Source organism: Mandrillus leucophaeus, unplaced genomic scaffold (genome assembly GCF_000951045.1).
Source record: "Mandrillus leucophaeus isolate KB7577 unplaced genomic scaffold, Mleu.le_1.0 Scaffold1, whole genome shotgun sequence".
Lineage (NCBI taxonomy): Eukaryota > Metazoa > Chordata > Mammalia > Primates > Cercopithecidae > Mandrillus > Mandrillus leucophaeus.
In genome coordinates, this window is record NW_012098097.1 from 7,793,236 (window position 1) to 7,811,585 (window position 18,350).

General features: G+C 53.4%; 2 protein-coding genes across 2 annotated transcripts in view; both read right to left on the reverse strand.

The window, feature by feature from the left end:
- The window catches only part of FDXR (ferredoxin reductase), a 10,626-nt gene extending 4,688 nt beyond the window's left edge, over positions 1-5,938 (reverse strand). The window contains 4 exon segments of the mRNA XM_011975494.1: positions 4,948-5,019; positions 5,110-5,195; positions 5,198-5,227; positions 5,779-5,938. Of these exon segments, the coding sequence (XP_011830884.1) occupies positions 4,948-5,019; positions 5,110-5,195; positions 5,198-5,227; positions 5,779-5,857 (267 nt within the window). The 5' untranslated portion in view covers positions 5,858-5,938.
- A 4,289-nt stretch (positions 5,939-10,227) lies between these two features.
- On the reverse strand, positions 10,228-15,653 carry FADS6 (fatty acid desaturase 6). Its single transcript, XM_011975606.1, is given in 7 exon segments — positions 10,228-11,367; positions 12,303-12,469; positions 12,472-12,478; positions 14,019-14,058; positions 14,060-14,204; positions 15,481-15,542; positions 15,544-15,653. Coding segments are annotated over 7 exon segments (639 nt in total). The 5' UTR covers positions 15,612-15,653; the 3' UTR covers positions 10,228-11,217.
- Between the last annotated feature and the right edge of the window lie 2,697 nt (positions 15,654-18,350).

Below are 18,350 nucleotides of genomic sequence, written 5' to 3' on the forward strand. Positions count from 1 at the left end.
CAGTGGCTCACGCCTGTCACCCCAGCATTTTGGGAGGCTGAGGTGGGTGGATCACCTGAGGTTGGGAGTTTGAGACCAGCCTGACCAATATGGTGAAACCCTGTCTCTACTAAAAACACCAAAATTAGCTGGGCATGGTAGTAGGCACCTGTAATCCCAGCTACTCAGGAGGCTGAGGCAGGAGAATCGCTTGAACCCGGGAGGCAGAGTTTGCAGTGAGCCAAGATCGCGTAACTGCACTCCAGCCTGGGTGACAGAGCAAGACTCTGTCTCCAAAAAAAAAGAAAAGAAAAAAGGAGACGGCCAGCCCTTGGAGATGGGGAGAAATGTGGCCAGCTGAGGAGGCTGTGGCTTTCCCCAGGTGGCATTGTATCAGGGCGGCTTCTTGATCTTCTCAGGTCAAGCGCAACCCACAGCCCTGGCCTCCAACCCTTCGACACTTGGGACCCTCAGGTCCCAGCCAGTCTGAGGACCTGAGGGCCACCCTCCAAATTCACAGGTGCCTTAGCTCTAGTGCCGAGGACCACGCTCTGGGAAAAGGGGAGCAGCAGGACAGGGAGGGGGCAGAGCTGGGGATTCATGGGGAAGAGAGGTGGAAATGGGCCTGCTCCCAGTCTTAGAGAGACAGTCTCAGGCAGTGGTTCTGCGCTGACCGCCTTTCCGGGGCACCTTGAGAGGCCATGTGGAAGGCACAGGGTCGGGGGTCCAGCAGGCAAGTCTGGTCTGGCTCTGCCACCAACCAGCCACATGATCCCAGCAAGTCCCAGGGCCTCCCCAGGTCTCAGTCTCCCCCTCTGCACACTAGGACGGATGACAGCTCCCTCTCACAGCTGCTGGGAAGCATCAGGAGGTCAGGGTGGTGGGACTCCGGGCCACAGGCCGGTTAGCAGTAAAGCAGTTAGGGGTGCTACGGCTGACACGCCCAGCCCCCCATCCTATCATAGGTCCTCACTATGACACCTCCAGCTTCACTGGGACTCAAGGCAAATAAGCCCCTGCCCATCAGTCTCCCTACCCACAACTAAGGCTCCCACCCACCTCCTCACCTTTGCCCAAATCCCCTCTTCCCCTCCACTCCCCTGCCTGCACCCAAGTCCACCCTCCCCCACCTCCTGCCTCTCTCCATCCCAGGCCAGCCACAGGGGGCTCCCCAAACCACCTCCCTCAAGGCCCACGATGTTGTACCCACAAAGCGCTCCCAGCTTGGAGTCAAACAGGTAGCCTTGGGTGCCAATCCCAGCTCCAGCACTAGCTGGCTTATGGCCTGGGCAAAGTTTCTTCTCTGTCCAAAACAAGAGCCCTGCGGCGTCCTGCTCAAGGTTAAATGAGTAATCAGGCAGCCCGGGGTGCAACCTACTCTGAGTGTTCAATCAAGAAGGGAGCTATCATTACTATTCTGTTGTTGTATGTCACTGCCTTGCTCAAAAATCTTCGCTGGGGCCCAGTGCCACAGCATAAAGTTCAAACTGCTCGGCCTGGAGGTCAACACCTCACCCAACCGACCTCTCTATCCTTATCTTCCATTCTTTCCTGTGACGGATCCTTCACTCTGGGTCACGTTGTCCTCTCCAGGGCCACCTCCGGAACACTAAGTCTGCCAGATATTCTTACCCCTTATCTCTCGTGGCTGACCTCATCTTCCAGGTTTCCTTCCTTCCTCCCTCCCTCCCTCCCTCCCGTCCCTCTAGCTGCTCCCCGCTAACAAGGACATTCTCTGAGGTTCTTCCGATGTGGCCCCCCTTCCTCCTCCCTGGGGATTTAACCCATTCCCTCCTGCAACCCCAAATTCCCTTTAACTTGCTGATGACTTTCTACTCTCTCTCTCTCCTGCCGAGACATCTTCCCAAGCTCCAAACCTGAGACCCCTGGATGTCCCACCCCAGACATCTCAAATCCATCCAGATTTAAGCCAAGTCCCCTTGCCCCAAACCGCTCCCCTTCTGCTCCCGTTCCCTCGACCCCATCCACTCAGGGCCCAAGCTGGAACTTGGGGCTCCTCCCTGACCCCCCACCTGATCCCATCAATCCCCTATCCTCCCAGTCCTCTTCCTCACTACCACCCCAGCAGCTCCCCACTGCTCTCTGGCCACCAGCCCTGCCTGGACCTACCCTGCAGGCAGAGGGGCATCCTGAAGGAAATCAGCACCCTGAAAACTCTCCAGTGAAGCCAACCACCTACAGCAGTGGGCACACGAATCCTTCAGGGTGTTCAACATTGCTGACTCTTGGGCCCAGCCACAGAGTTTGATTAGGTCCGAGCTAGGCCCAGAAATGTGTATTTTGATAAGATGTCCCAGGAGACTCTGATGGGGGAAGAGGAGGCAGCTATGGATACCTCCCAGAGAAACCTGCCTCCAGAGCCTGGTCAGTGGCTTCCAAGCCCCCCAGGATCTGGGTCCTACCTACCTCTCGGCCTCGGCTCTCACCTCCTCATTCCTTACTGCACACACACACCTTCCAGAACTTGCCCTTTCCCCAGAGGGCCATTCTCTTCCTCTTTGTTCACACGGTTTTCTGTGCCTGGGACACTCCTGCCATTGTCCCCCAACCTGACATCTACTGCCCTTCAGACTGCAATTGGGACATCTCTTCCTCCAGACTGGGCATGGACCCCCTCCCCGCACCCCAGTCTCTGTGCTTACAGCCGTCAGAGCCCTAAAATACCTTGTAAATTATCCACCGGTCCCCCCGACATTCGAATGTCAGGTCCTCGAGCACAGGGACGTCTGTCCTGCTCACCCCCATGTTCCCAGTGAAGCCTGTGCCCAGAACATGTTACGTCCAGTAAATGGTTACTGAATGGACGAACATGGATGGCCTCGCACGGAGCTGCCTTCGCTGAGACCCCAGTGCCGTCCCTGCTCCGCAGTGGCAGCTTGGACAACCTCACTCAGCCCTGGCATCCTTACCTGTGAAGCAAGAGGCATGACACCTGCTTTGCAGGTTGTCATGAGGATGCTACGAGATGCTGTGCTCAGTGCCTGACTCAAGCTAAGTGCCACTGTCCCAAACGTGCTGCACGTGGTCCTGTCTTAGGAGCACAGCCAGTAGCTTGGAGCTCCCTGTGGGCAAAGATCAGCCCAAGGATCAGAACAAGGGTTGTAACTGGCCTGAGCCCCTCCCCATCCCATTCCACAAGGAAAGCATGCACGTGTCTGCCAGCTGAGTACAGTCGTGCCAAGAACACTGCCTGGCCGGGCGCGGGGACTCACGCCTGTAATCTCAGCACTTTGGGAGGCCAAGGTCAGGAGTTCAAAACCAGCCTGATCAACATGGTGAAACCCTGTCTCAACTAAAAATACAAAAATTAGCTGGATGTGGTGGTGTGCGCCTGTAACCCCGTTACTCAGGAGGCTGAGGCAGGAGAATCGCTTGAACCTGGGAGGTGGAGGTTGAAGTGAGCTGAGATTATGCCACTGAACTCCAGCCTGGGTGACAGAGCCAGACTCCATCTCAAAAAAAAAAAAAAAAAAAAAAAAAAAAAAGAGCACTGCCTGGAAGGCTTACTCTCCCCACTTCCAAAATTTCAGGCTCAGCTAACAAAATGTCCCTTATACGAAGCCCTTCAGGGCCTCTCCAGCCCCTGTGTGCTCCCTGATTTCCATCCCAGAGCCCAGGCTGTCCTCCCTCCCACGTGGCAGCGTGCCCACGGCCTTGCATTCCAGGATGACTCCCCACATGTGGGAGGCCCCCGCCAAAGCCCTTGGTCTGCTTCAGTGCAGCTCAAATGCACTCTTTTTTTTTTTTTTTTTTGAGACAGGGTCTTTCTCTGTCGCCCAGGCTGGAGGTGGCTCAATGCCACCTCCACCTCCTGGGTTCAAGCGATCCTCCAGACTCAGCCTCCTAAGTACCTGGGACTACACACATGTGCCACCACACGTGGCCAAATTTTGTATTTTTAGTAGAGATGGGGGTTTCACCATGTTGGCCAGGCTTGTCTCAAACTCCTGACCTCACGTGATCCACCTGCCTCGGCCTCCCAAAGTGCTGGGATTACAGGCATGAGCCACCTGGGCTTCCGGCCCAGGAAACAGTTTCTGATTGACCCCACCTGCCTCGGCTCACGCTGCCCACACTATTGTAATTAGCTCTTTCAGCTGTGTTGCCTGGGAAGCATGCATGGGTCACTTTTCAGCAGAGTGATCAGCTCATCCCGGTTTCCCAAGAACCTTCAGCTAGCGCTGAAGTCCCTTGTCCTAGGCAATCCAGGCCAGTTGGTCACCCTACATTTCGTGTGTGTGTTTGTGTATAATTAAGATATTCATCCTTTCTCCTATCTCCACGGACACTCCAAGCCTCTCCAAAGCTAGGCAATTGTCTCATGTCTCAGTTAACCTGGGTATCCCTTCTCTACTCTGTCCCAAAGTCTGATGTGCAGTCTCAAGTATAGCCTGTAGACTTAGCTTGGGGCCCTTCCTGCCAAGGCGGACGCTGAAAGCCTTGAGATCCTGGCCTTCACAGGGAAAGGGAGAGGGGCAGAGGGCAGGCTGAAATAACAGAATGGCATGGAGGACTGGAGCTATGGGTGAGGAGGGCATCGCAAGGCAGGTAAAGTTACAGAAAGCAGAGGAGGTGGGTAGCCTCGAGATGCAGGATGTTTGGGACAGAGTGAAGACAAAAGAGAAAGGAGGGAAGATAAAGGAGAACAAAGTCATTTTGCAGGTCTACAGAAACCCCCTGGAGTGCTTGGCCAGGGAGGCAAAGCTGACTACCTGCCACTGACCACTCACCACCAATGTGTGTTTTATACCTCTCTCACACTGAGGACATGAGGGGAGGGGAGCCTCAGGTGTAGGTGAGGAAGCACGTGGGAAGTATCCAGGCCAGATGGCTGGGAGCCCCTTCCCCATCAGGCATCCAGGAGTGCTCTTAAAACCCAAAGAGGGTGAGCCTTGCCCTTAGGACTGGAGCAGCAGGTGAATGATGGACTATGAGTAAGTGGTTTACCTTTAGCAGGTGTTGGGCTGTGTAGAAGCCAGCAGGGCCACTGCCCACCACACAGATCTGAGGGGTCTTCTCCTGTGTGGATAAATGGTGGCGGAAGCCTGGGGCCAGGCAGAGGAGAGGGAAAAGGTCAAAATTAACTTCTCTCCCCAGTCCCAAACCAACCTGAATATCCAACAGAAGCTGGAACTTCCCAAGCTTCACCCTCACCTGCATCCTCCTTCTCTTGTTCCTCAAGGCTGTGGCATTTGAGGGTCTCTTACTTCATCTGAACCCCCAAAGGCTGTGTGTTCATCCAGAGCCTCACATCTCACCCATGAACCTACTACACCACTGCCAATGGCCTGCCCAATAACACTTCATTCTCTGTCCAATCCGCTGGAATCCCACATCCTTCCAACGGCCTCCACATCATCCCAATCTCGCCCCCGTGGGTCTCCTCACAGTGTCCCTCCTCTAACCTCTCTCTCCCTCCACAAAACGCTATACTGCCCATATAGACCCGTCTTATTCCTACAGATCCCTGTTTCGACTCAGACTTCGCCTCTCGCCCCACAGACCTCCGTATCACTCCCCATTCACCCCGTCTCACACCTGTGGATCTCAAAGTCTCTCCTTTCACCTTTGTTGACCTCCGTCTCTCACCCTAGGAGCCTCACATCTCACGCACAGATCTCCGCCCACCCCCCGTACACTACCGCGACCTCGCTAGCAAGAAGACACTCCTTCAGTCTCATCCATCTCCAGCCCTGCCCCAGCTCGGCTCCGACCCCTACTCAGCGCTCGCAGGCCTCCCCGCCCTCCCATCCAGCCCCAAAGGCGCCCTGCTCCTACTCGGGGTGCTCCCGGCGGGAGGCGGCCGGGTCCGAGGCCACGCCGACCAGCCCCACCAGCGCCAGCAGCGCGAAGCCATGGCTGGGAACAGCAACCTGCAAGCGGATCCGGTCCTGGCTACTGCCCCGCAGTGCAAGCCCGCCCCTGCCCGGGCCCGCCCACAAGCGAGGCCCTGCCCCTAACCCCGCCCCCCGCGCTCCGGGAAGGCAGAGCGTTGCGGCTGCACCCCTACTCTCAAGAGAATCCCGCCCCCAAAAGAGAGACCCGCCCTTAACTACGCCCCACAGTGGAAGCCCCGCCCCTCAGAGCATCCGGGGTATACGCGATTTAATACATTTCTCCCCAAGCCTCACCTTCCCCCCAAATCCCGGAAGCCTAGAAGACAGCGAATCTCCATTGCTGTTTCAGTCTTTTCCCAAGGAAATAACCAATTAGAAAGGAGCCTATTTTACTTAGCCGCGCCCCTCTCGGGAGGCTCTCGTCGCTCGCTGATGACGCATACGCCCGTGCCATTTGATAGCGAATCCTCCCGCGTGACTTCGTTCCAGCCAATCATTAGTCCGGCTCCAAGCCAGCCTTCCCGCCTTTGGGAAATAACCCGAGTGCGGAAGTCCGGAACAAGGGAGCTCCCGTGCGGAACCCAGCAGCTTCGTTCTTGGACCCCGGGTGTTGTGCCGAGGTAATCCCTCATATCCCTGTCTTTGTCGGGCCAGGGAGAATATTAAACCCTGGAAAGCTCGTCCCACCTCACCTCCTTTCCTATTACATAGGTGAAGAAAAGGGGGGCGTGGCAGTGTACTAGTACCTATGGTACTAAGTACAGAGCCTCCGACCCCCGTGCAGCCGTGTCGGGACCAGGGTTGAGGTACTCTCCTCGGGTTCAGAATTTAAGGGGGCTCCAAAACACTCAGTAATCAAGATAAATATAATACCGCAACGTTTTAAAAGGTCAAAATTAATGCAACAAGTCTATGACCAAAATATTTTTTAAAATCAGAACAGGATCCGTAGTCACAGCTGACCCTATAAACCTAATGCCTCTTCCTTTTCCCCATGGGCCTTCTTGTCAAACATTACTTCCTTGGAGCAGCCTTTTCTCTGACCCGTCCCCTCCCAAGTTCCAAGGAGTTAAAGCTTCTCATTCCACAGCATCCGACCTTTCCGCATCATGACTTACTACACTGTCGTTTTTAACGAGATTTTAAATTCAAGAATAACATACAGAAAAGTGCACAAATCATAAGTGTACAACTTGACAATATATCACAAGGTGTAACCATATAACCACCACCCAGATCAAGAAATAAAGCATGGCCAATATCCCAGTAGTCCTCTGTGCCCTTACTGGTCACTTCCCCTCTCGCCCACTGGTAAGTAAATACTGTTCTGCTTTCTAATAGGTCCTGTGTTTTATGCCTGTCCCACTAGACCAGGAGTAGGCAAACATATAGATTGCAGGCCAAATACTGTCCACCAACATGTTTTGAATGACCAACAAGAATGGCTTTTACTGTTTTTGGTTTTTTTGAAGGTTTTGGGGTTTTTGGTTTTGGTTTTGGTTTTTGAGACAGGGTCCCGCTCTGTCACCCAGGCTGGAGTGCAGTGGTGCCATCTCGGCTCACTGCAACCTCTGCTTCCTGGCTCAAGCAAGCCTCAGGCCTCGGCTTCCGGAGTGGCTGGGACCACAGGTGCCTGCCACCACACCTGGTTCATTTTTGAATTTTTTGTGAAAAATGGGATTTTGCCATGTCGCCCAGGCTGATCTCGAACTCCTGAGCTCAAAGTGATCCTCCCACCTCGGCCTTGCAAAGTGCCAGGATTACAGGAGTGAGCCACTGCACCCAGCTGGTTTTTACATTTTTAATGGTAAAAAACAAAATCGTGTGACGTGTAAAAATTACATGAAATTCAGACTTCGGTTTGAATAAAACTTTTTATTGGAAGACATCCATGCTTCTTTACATATTGTCTATGGCTATATTTGTGCTTTGACGGCACAATTGAGTAGTTGTAACAGAGATCATATGGTTCGCAAAGCCCCAGATACTTACTATCTGGTCCTTCACAGAGTTGGACTACCCCTGCACTAGACTATAAGCTCCACGAAGATGGGGACCCAATCTCATTAGCTCTTACATCCCCAGGGCTTCACACACTGGCTGGCACATAATGGAAATTCATACAATCGAAAAGTATATGTAGGGCTCCCCATCTAGAGGCAGTATATCTGGTGGTGAAGAGGATGGATTCTAGAGTCAGACAACACTAGGTTTGAATCCCTCTTCCTCCACTTACTAGCTATATAACGTTGAGAAATTTAATCTCTCCAGGACTTTTTTTCACCATCTGTAACATTCGGGGGAAATATGAACAGCGGCAATTTGTTGTAGACATTAAAATCAGGTGATGTAGCTAAAGACAACTTCCATAAATGCTAGATAAACGTTAGCTATTATCATCGTCATCCATATGTATTATGACCGTCTCCCATATGTCTCTATAGATTAGACCTTAGGCCTCTTTAGAGACCTGGATATACTTCATTCACTCCTGTCACCTCCCTCACCTCTCAGGTCCCAGAAATTCCCAGCCCACATCCTAAGCGAAACAGAAAATGGAGCCTCAAAGCAATCGAGTGACTTGTTCCCAGGATACTCATGGTGCAGCCAGATCTGGCACCAGGGCCTGCAGCTGCTGCCCATACCCCAGTCAAGTCAAGATCAATAACAGTGAGTCATTGGTTATGTATTTGGATGGTTTTCATTATGAGCCAGGACTGTGCAACTGGGGCCTTTTCTGCCACTGCATTTCTCAGATGGAGAATTAGCAGTTTGATTAATTACACCCCTAGACCTCAAGGCCATTTCTAAGCTGCTAATGCATTTCCAAGGAGCAGCAATAACATATAGCAAAGCGGTGGGCTGGGGAGCCGCCAAGCCTGCCTCGTGCCAAGAGGGCTGCCTGGATCCAAAATTCCAGTCTATCAGTCAGCCTTCTAGCAGGAAACAGATGGCACACTCAAAAGGGGTGATTGAGGACAGTTTAATGAAGGAGTTTGTATACAGAGGTATGAGCAGGGTGAAGGGAATGGAGAAGCACCCCAGGCTAGCAACAGCTGGAAGTCACTACTACCACAAGCCTGGAGGGAGCTGTTTCAGACTGTTTAGGAACTAGTGGGAGCCTGTAGCTATGGAAAAGGGCGTCTAAAGGAGCTGCGGTCTTTGGTAAAGGAAGGTGTGGTGGAGATGAGTGGGAGTGCACCTAAAGGAATCAATGGCCTCTCTGCAGCTGCCTAAGGCCACACCACAGAGGGGCTCTCCAACGGAACAGGGCTCAGGGAATGCCTGTGCCTGTAGCCACATCCCTCTGCCCATCCCACAGGCTCCCATTTGCCGGCAGTTTGTCTCTTTATCAGCAGGGTCAGCACGCCTTTCACCCCATCCAAGGCCTTCACTGAAAAACAAGGCAATTACGTGCTCAGAGAATGACTTGCATGTTCTCAACTGGGTTGACTTGGCAATGTCTGGAGACATTTTTGATTGTCACAACTTGAGTTCCCAGCATCTAGTAGGTAGAAACCAGTGATGCTGCTAAACATCCTATAATGCACAGGACAGCCCCCAACAACACAGAATTGGCCAGATAAAATGTCAGTAGTGACCGGGCACGGTGGCTAATGCCTGTAATCCTAACACTTCGGGAGGTCGAGGTGGGCGGATTGCCTGAGCTCAGGAGTTCAAGACCAGCTTGGGCAACATGGTGAAACTCCATCTCTACTAAAATAACAAAAAATTAGCCGGGCATGGCTGCAGGCGCCTGTAGTCCCAGCTACTTGGGAGGTTGAGAATCGCTTGAACCCGGGAGGGGGAAGTTGCAGTGAGCTGAGATCGTGCCACTGCACTCCAGCCTGTGCATCAGAGCAAGACTTCGTCTCCATTTAAAAAAAAAAAAAAGTCAATGGTGCCGAGGTGAGAGACCCTGTTTTCAACTAATGGGTCTGGCCTCCTTCTCTGTCTCTCTGTCAGCCTCCACCTGGGCACTTCCTGGCACCCTCCCAATTCAGCCCCCAGCTGGGGCAGCTCCTGGCCCTCTCAATACTACCCACTGTAGGCTGAATCTCAGTGGTGTCCCCCAGCACCTTGGCATCTTCCTCTGCCTGGCATTGGCAGTTCCCTTATATTCCCGCCTCATTCCCAGGCTGCCGACCATCCTTCCACAGCCCCGCCCAGCCCTGACTTCAGGCTCTTCTATCTGCACCCCACCCTCCTCCCATTCCTCTCTGAGGCCATCTGTCCTCCAGACCCTGTTCCCAGAACCCCCTCCAACCCCAGCCCCCTCCCACAAATTCTTCTCTCTCCCAGTGGATGATCCCCAGGTTCACCACTTCTAAACATCACAGAACAAAGCAAACTGTTTTAACTAGCCAAGGTCACATTCAAAGCTATTTATTCTTTTTTTTTTTTTTTTTTTTTTTTGAGATGCAGTCTCTCTCTGTCGCCCAGGCTGGAGTGCAATGGTGCAATCTTGGCTCACTGCAACCTCCACCTCCCAGGTTCAAGCGATTCTCCTGCCTCAGCCTCCCCAGTAGCTGGGACTACAGGTGTCCGCCACCACACCCAGCTAAATTTTTGTATTTTTAGTAGAGACAAGGTTTCACCATATTGGCCAGGCTGGTTTCGAACTCCTGACCTCATGATCCGCCCGCCTCGGCCTCCCAAAGTGCTGGGCTTACAGGCGTGAGCCACCTCCCCCAGCCTGCTGTTTATACTCTTTCCCCGACTCTGTCCCTGAGGAACCTTCTCCCCTCACTTCCCCTGGAGTTCCCTCCCCACAAAACACACTCACTTTTATCTCACTGATACTGCGGCCTGGGGAACTGCTGAGCCAGTGCCTTGCATAGGTTCCTTTGGCTGAGGATTGAGGAAGGCCTGCCAAAAGCAAGCTCACCCTGAGGTCCCCAGGGAGAGGGCACCTTGGTGCGCAGAGCCTGAAGGAAACAGTGGCCAAGGCCATGTGGGGCTGTCCCAATGCCAGGGAGGTCCCAGCCGAGGGAACTGACCCTGATCTTTCTGTGTCCCCTGCTGTCTCCCAGGTGGCCCCTGCACAGTATCCCTCCTCACTCACCTTGTCACCTCCCCTTAGTCCTACCAAGGATAGAGCAGGGGGAAGGACCCAGCTCTTTAGTCCTGAGATGAAGTTGCTGAGGTCCCGACTGACCAGAATGCACAGCCACCATTACCACCTCCCCCAGACACCCCTCAAAACCCAGAAAAGCACGCAAGGCAGGTGGACCCCAGACCCCAGGCCTGAGCTCCCCTGCCCCCCTGCCTGCCTGGTGCCTCCACTCTCCAGGTCCGCCACCAGCCACTGAGCCACACCGCCTGGGCCAACAGCAGCAGGAGGGCCAGGGAGGGACGGGGTGGCTGCACTGGCCCGGCCTCATTGCAGCCCCACGAGCTCAGTGATAGGTGGGGCCTGCACCATGAATTCCTCATAGCAACAGAGAAACAGCCGGAAGCGAGCCAGGTACGAGTCCTCGTTGTACGGTAGCTGCTTCTCATGGAGGAACTGGGACACCACGGGCTTCACCTGGTGGAAAATGGGCAGGAGAGGGGCCTATGAGCCGGGGCTGTGGACAGGCCCATCATCCTATGGTGGGTGGCGGGGGGCATCATCTTCCCACCCGCAGCTCCTGTCGGCCTTGTTCCAAGATTCTCCTGAGGAGTAGAAGGGCTTAAGTCAGAGAATTCTTGTCCCCAACCCAGCAGAAGAAAGGAGTGGCTTCTCCCCAACATCCAGGGATCCTGACTGCGTGACAGCCCTCCTTGGCACAGGGGGATAAAAACCAGAGCTCCCTTTTACCAAGCACCTACTGTGTGCCGAACATTTCAGATATATTTCTCCATTTCATCCTCAAAACCTGTCAACATAAGCCCTTCTACTTCCATTTTACAGAAGAGAAAGCTGAGGCCTAGAGGCATTCAGTTCGCTTGTCCAGAGTGGCCCTGCTAGTAAGAAACCTGGGTGTCTCTGATCTGAAACCCATACTGCTGTGGATACGCTGGGCTGCCCTTCCTGGGTGACCTTTGACCAGGCCAGTTGGGGGACTTGGAGTTCAGGTGAACCCTGAAGGTTCGTCCCTCCCCTGCCACCTTTTTTTTTTTTTTTTTTTTTTTAAGACAGCGTCTTACCCCGTCACCCAGGCTGGAGTGCAGTGGCGCGATTATGGTTCATTGCAGCCTCAGCCGCCACAGACTCAGGTGGTCCTCACCTCAGCTTCCAAGCAGCTCAGACCACAAGCATGTGCCCCCACACCTGGCTGATTTTTGAATTTTTTGTAGAGACGGGGTTTCACCATCTTGCCCAGGCTGCTCTCAAACTCCTGGGCTCAAGCCATCTGCCCGCCTCAGCCTCCGAATGTGCCAGGATTACAGGTGTGAGCGACCCCGCTGGGCTGAAGAATCTTCCTTTCCACCCTCTAACAGTCCCTTCATTCCAGCATCCCCAGCCCAGCCCTCGACTACCTTCAGGCACATGTTATCAGAGAGCCTGGGGAAGAGGTGCTGTTCCACATGGCAGCTGATGATCGAGTGGCCAAACGCCCAGTCCAGCACAGGCACCCGGGCCAGGTTAAGCACTCTCAGGCTCATCATGTGTATCCAGCGGGGCTTGTCCCGGGAGAACATGGGCAGCCAATGTGCTGTGACAGACACGTGGGTCACGCCGGGTAGCCTGGACCTCCCCACCCCACTTCAGGTGTCCTGGGATCTCATGCTACCCAGAGGATTCTTGTGTCCCCCACCTCCCATGTGGGGGGACCTGGTAGAGGGGTTCCTGGCCCAGCTGCGATGACAACCCTCTCTGTTTTCCGTACTGAGTCTCATCCATCTCTGGGCCTCCCTCCCCATCTGAACAGTGAGGGGCTTAGCCTGGGCACGTCTCAGGTCCCGTGGTTCCCTAATGCTCTCAACTGCCTACCACTCAGTCTCATCACACCATGCCCTTGCCTCGTCCTGAAGAGACCCTTCCTGCTCTGTTCACCAGTCAAGATCCTACTTATCATTCAAGATCAAGTTTAACAGTGTCGAGTGCTTCCTCTGCCAGGTGCTGTCCTAGGTCAGGAACTCGGAGGTGACCAGGAGCTTCATTGGGTGCAGGACAGGACACAATTGTGGAATTAAGTAATTAAGTAGTTAACAGCAGTTGTGGTAAGTGCTAGACAAGGAAGTACAGGAAGCTCTACTCTGGGGCCTTCCCTGAGCAGGAAACAGGGAGATGTCCCTGTGGAAATGACACCGGAGCTGAATGCTGAGCCCTGGCCTCCCATGAGGAACTCCGTGTCCAGTTCCTCCATCTGCCTCAGGGCAGGCACTGGGGCCTTTATCTCCTACCACTTGGCATCTACGCATCTGCCTGCCTTGGGGCAGTCGCTGAGGCCTTTATCTCCTACCGCTTGGCATCTGCGCATGGAGGGAGGCAGCTGACTATGTTGAAGAAGAGCTCACTTCTTTTTTATTTTTATTTTTATTTTTGTTAGCCAGAGTCTCGTTGTGCCCCCCAGGATGGAGTACAGTGACACAATCTCGGCTCACTGCAACCTCCGCCCCCCAGGTTCAAGCGATTCTCCCGCCTCAGCCTCCCAAGTAGCTGGGATTACTGGGGCTTGCCACTACACCCAGCTAATTTTTGTGTTTTTAATAGACAGGATTTTGCGATGTTGGCCAGGCTGGTCTCCAACTCCTGACCTCAGGTGATCCACCCACCTCAGCCTCCCAAAGTGCTGGGATTACAGGAGTGAGCCACCGCACCCAGCTGAGAAGCTTGCTTCTTACCTGAAACCGAAACTCTTGAATGATCCTTGGAGTTGGGGGTGGTCAGGAAGAGACGACATACCACAACTGCTGTTAATTACTTAATTCCATAATTGTGTCCTATCCTGCACCAACCCGAAGCTCCTGTTCACCTCTGAGTTCCTAGACCTAACATAGTGCCTGGCAGAGGAAGCACCTGACACTACCTGTGCAATTTGACTGTCAATCATGAGTAGGATCTTGACTAGTGAAGACAGCAGGAAGGGTCTCTCCAGGATGAGGCAAGGGCACAGTGTGATGAGAGCGAGAGGGAGGATGCCTCATCCTTCAGGTGGCCCCTCTCTCCTCAACCTAGAGTCCAGCCTTCAGTCAGGGCCCCTGGAGAATGTCCCCCTTAGCTGCCCAGTGCCCAGGTTGGGGTGGCCTCACCTGGAAGATGTTAACGTGGTGGTAGGGGTGGGCCAACAGGACTGGTGAGGAACATGCAGCCCAGGGCCGAGCTGGGGCTCTTGAAGCCTGACACATTCAGGAGCAGCCAGTAGTGAGAATAAAGGCCCAGGGAAATCAGGGCCAGCGTCCGCAGGGCTGTCCTGAGCTCCACCTTCCTCAGCCGCTCTGCCGGAAGGGGCAAGACATGGAGGGGACAGGCAAGGCTCAGATCCATCAGGAGCAGCTCTCTGCTGGCTCAAGCACGCTAAGGCGTTGGCGGGGGCACCCTGAAAAGCAGGGTCCCCATTGTGTGGATGAAGAAACAGAGGCCAGGCTTGGTGGCTCAAGCCTATAAACCAAGCACTTTTGGAGGCCAAGATGAGCAGATCGCTTGAGCCTGTGAGTTTGAGACCAGCCTGGGCAACATGGTGAAACCCCATCTCTATCAAAGATACACAAAATTTGCTGGGCGTGGTGGCACACACCTGTAGACCCAGCTACTCAGGAGGAGCCTGACCTCCAGGCTTGGGTGATCCTCCCACTTCAGCCCCCTGAGTAGTTGAGACTATGGGTGTGTGCCACCTGCAGTGAGCTGAGATTGTGCCACTGCACTCTCTAGCCTGGGCAACAAAGTGAGACTCTGTTAAAAAAAAAAAAGAGAGAGAAAAGAAAAGAGAAAGAAAAGAAAAAATGAAGAAAGAAAAACAAAGAAAGAAACAGAAACATTAAGCAATCTGACCAAGTCAAGCCCTGGGATTTGAATCCAGGTCTAGCTGCCCCATCGCCCCTGCCTCCCTCCACCATATGACATCGCTCTCCTGATATCAAAGCTGATAACAGGAAGTATTATTTCTGCAAAGCAATATTTTTTTTTTTTTTTTTTTGGAGACACAGTCTCACTCTGTCACCCAGGCTGGAGTGCAGTGGCGCGATCTCAGCTCACTGCAAGCTCCGTCTCCTGGGTTCAAGTGATTCTCCTGCCTCAGCCTCCCAGGTAGCTGGGACTACAGGCGCCCGCCACCACACCCAGCTAATTTCCTGTGTTTTAGTGGAGATAGGGTTTCACCATGTTGCCCAGGGTGGTCTCAAACTCCTAAGCTCAGGCAATCCACCTGCCTCAGCCTCTCAAAGTGCTGGGATTACAGGCGTGAGCCACCATGCCTGAACCCTGCAAAACATTTTTATACCTAGGACCTCATTTTCTCTCATACCGTACTTGAGGAGCAGGTACAGGACCCGAGACTCAGACAGGTTAAATTATCTGCCCGTGGTCCCCAGCTAGTAAGTGGCAGAACCAGACTTAGCTCTGGGTCCGAGGCTCTTTCTACCCTGCCATGCTGTCTCAGCAAGAATCTATCAGGCCTTCCTCTATAAGCAGCCTCCATGAAGCCAGGCAGGGAAAGAGAGCAGGAGAACCAGGTCCATGCAGGGCACTGCCGACTTGGGCTCTGATGGCACTCACCGACAGCCACCAGTGGAGTGACGATGGGGAGGAGGAAAGGAGCAAGGAACATGTAGACAGCAGTTGAGATAAGGCAGCGTCCACGTGCTGGAGTCCCCCAGGCCCACCACATTGGTGTAGGTATGGTGCATCTTGATGTGCCCATGCGTGGTGTGCTCTGCAGTGAAGATTGTGCACACCTAGAGGAGGGAACCAGAGACGACACTGGGGTCCGTGTCAGGCACAGTTGAGCAATGCAAGACCTTTGAGAGCCTGAAGAACACCCCCACCTCCTCAAACCCTGCATGTCCAGGGCCATCCTGCCTTATAGCCCCAGCTAATCAGCTTTGACCATCAGCTCTTAGGTATCTATGACCACGGAGTGACAGTCAGTCAATACAATCGCGTCTGTTTGGTGAGGCTCTGCAAAGCATTTGGGGGTGGGAGGCTGGACCCCTGGAGTGCCAATCTGCCAGTGACTGCCCAAGCAACGAGTCTCAGAGGCTATCGTCATTGGAGGCACTGCAGGTGATGATCCCGGCATCTGATGTAATGATTTTGTGTGTGTTTCTCTTAGAAACATCTGCTCCTTCATAACACTGAGCACTCTGAGCCCGGAGCAGCAGCCAGGAGGGGCTGCAGGAGTGGTCTGAGAGTGCAGGACACCATCCCCGGAACAGTCCACAACGTGGGAGCGGTGCCCTGATGGAGGCCGAGAGCTTCTCCCTAGAGGTGACTCTTCAGCATGGATCCCCAGTGGGATTCTCCGAAGCCGCTCGGAGCAGCAGCAAGCGCTGTGACTCCTGGAAGAGGCGTCAGTCTGGAATGCAGAAGGCACGCTAAGGTGTTTCTTAAGCAGATACCTGTAAGTGTATGCAGATGTAAGCCTCTTCCGATATTTTATCTAGGACAGAAAATGTGCCTAATTTTATTGAAGGTGCTGCCTAACTGTTTCTGGAACGACGTGAAAAGTTTCCCAATACCAGTTGCTGCAAGCCAGGTAAAGACAGCAGCACACCCCGCAGAGGGCTCACTGCACCAGGCTCCATGCCCGGCACTCGCACACTTCCTGAGGGCGGTGGCAGATGACTACATGCTGCTGAGTTAGCTGGAAAATGGATGGTTCTGCTGAAAAAGATCATTTATTTTATTTTTTTGTTTTGAGACGGAGTCTCGCTCTGTTGCCCAGGCTTGAGTGCAGTGGTGAACCTCCACCTCATGGGTTCTCGGCTCATGGCAAACTCCGTCTCCCGGGTTCTCCTGCCCCAGCCTCCCGAGTAGCTGGGACTACAGTTGCCCACCACCACGCCTGGCTAATTTTTGTATTTTTAGTAGAGACAGGGTTTCACCATGTTGGCCAGGCTGGTCTCAAACTCCTGGTTCATGGGATCCACCCACCTCAGCCTCCCAAAGTGCTAGGAATACAGGTGTAACCCCAACACTTTAGGTGGCCAAGGCGGGCAGATCACTTGAGGTCAAGTCTGGTACTGTGCTGCTTCCCACAGCCTTTGTCCATACATTTGTTCTGTCTGAAGCCACCTTCTTGCTCCTTAGTTTGGCCAACTCTGTCCTGATAGCATCTCCCCTGGGAACTTTCCCTGGAGTTTCTCAGTCGTGCATGATTCACATTTGGGACTCAGGCACTTTTTGTGTCAGGGACTGTCCTGTGCACTGTAGGACATTTAGCAATATCCCTGGTCTCTACACACTTGATGCCAGTAGCATGCGCACACACACACAAACACACACACCACTCTTTTCCTTTTTTTTTTTTTTTTTTGAGACAGACTTTTACTCTATCGCCCAGGCTGGAGTATATGAAGTATAGTGATGAAATCTTGGCTCACAGAAGCCTTGAACTCCTAGGCTCAAGCAATCCTCCTGCGTTAGCCTCTCCAGCCTCACAAGTAGCTTGGGCTACAGGTGCACACCACCACATCCAGCTAATTTTTGTTTTGTTTTGTAGAGACAGGCTCTCTCTGTGTTGCCCAGGCTGGTCTCAAACTCCTGGGCTCAAGTGATCCTCCTGTCTTGGCCTCCCAAGGTGATGGAAGCCACTGAGCCTGGCCCACACCCCCATCTTGATAGCCAAAAATATCTCCAGACACTGTCCGATATCCCTGCCCTGCTCTTCCCACCGTGAGCTCTCAGAGCTTTCACTCCACCCTGGTCGATGCCCTCATCACATTCTGCCTGCCCCAGTCACCTACCAGCTGGCATGGCATTGCACAGTGGCTTAACCTCCCGGATCAGTGTTTCCTCATCTACCAAGTGACAATAGCTTCACCCTCGTAGGGAGGTGTGACTCTGAAATGAGGTAATTTACATAAAGGATGCAGGAAGCAGCCAGTAAGCGTTAGCTAGTGCGATCAGGATTTATTATTATTTTGAGATGGAGTCTTGCTCTGTCGCCAGGCTGGAGTACAGGGGCACAATCTCGGCTCACCACAACCTCTGCCTCCAGGGTTCAAACAATTCCCCTGCCTCAGCCTCCTGAGTAGCTGGGACTACAGGCACGCGCCACCACGCCTGGCTAATTTTTTTTTTGTATTTTAGTAGAGATGGGGTTTCACCACGTTGGCCAAGATGGTCTCGATCTCATGACCTCGTGATCCGCTCTCCTCGGCCTCCCAAAGTGCTGGGATTACAGTCATGAGCCACCGTGCCCGGCCAGGATTTTTTGTTGTTTTGATGTCATTTGTATGTGTCTCTTTTGCACTTGACTCTGAGTCCCTGGGCAACTGGAACAGGGTCTTATTCACAGTATGTCCCCAGCATCTATTGGAGCATGGTGTAGGTGGAACTGGGACACCACACACAAACACACACACACACACACAGAGGACCAATGTCCATTTCCTTGGTTTTGATATTGAACGACACTTAGATAA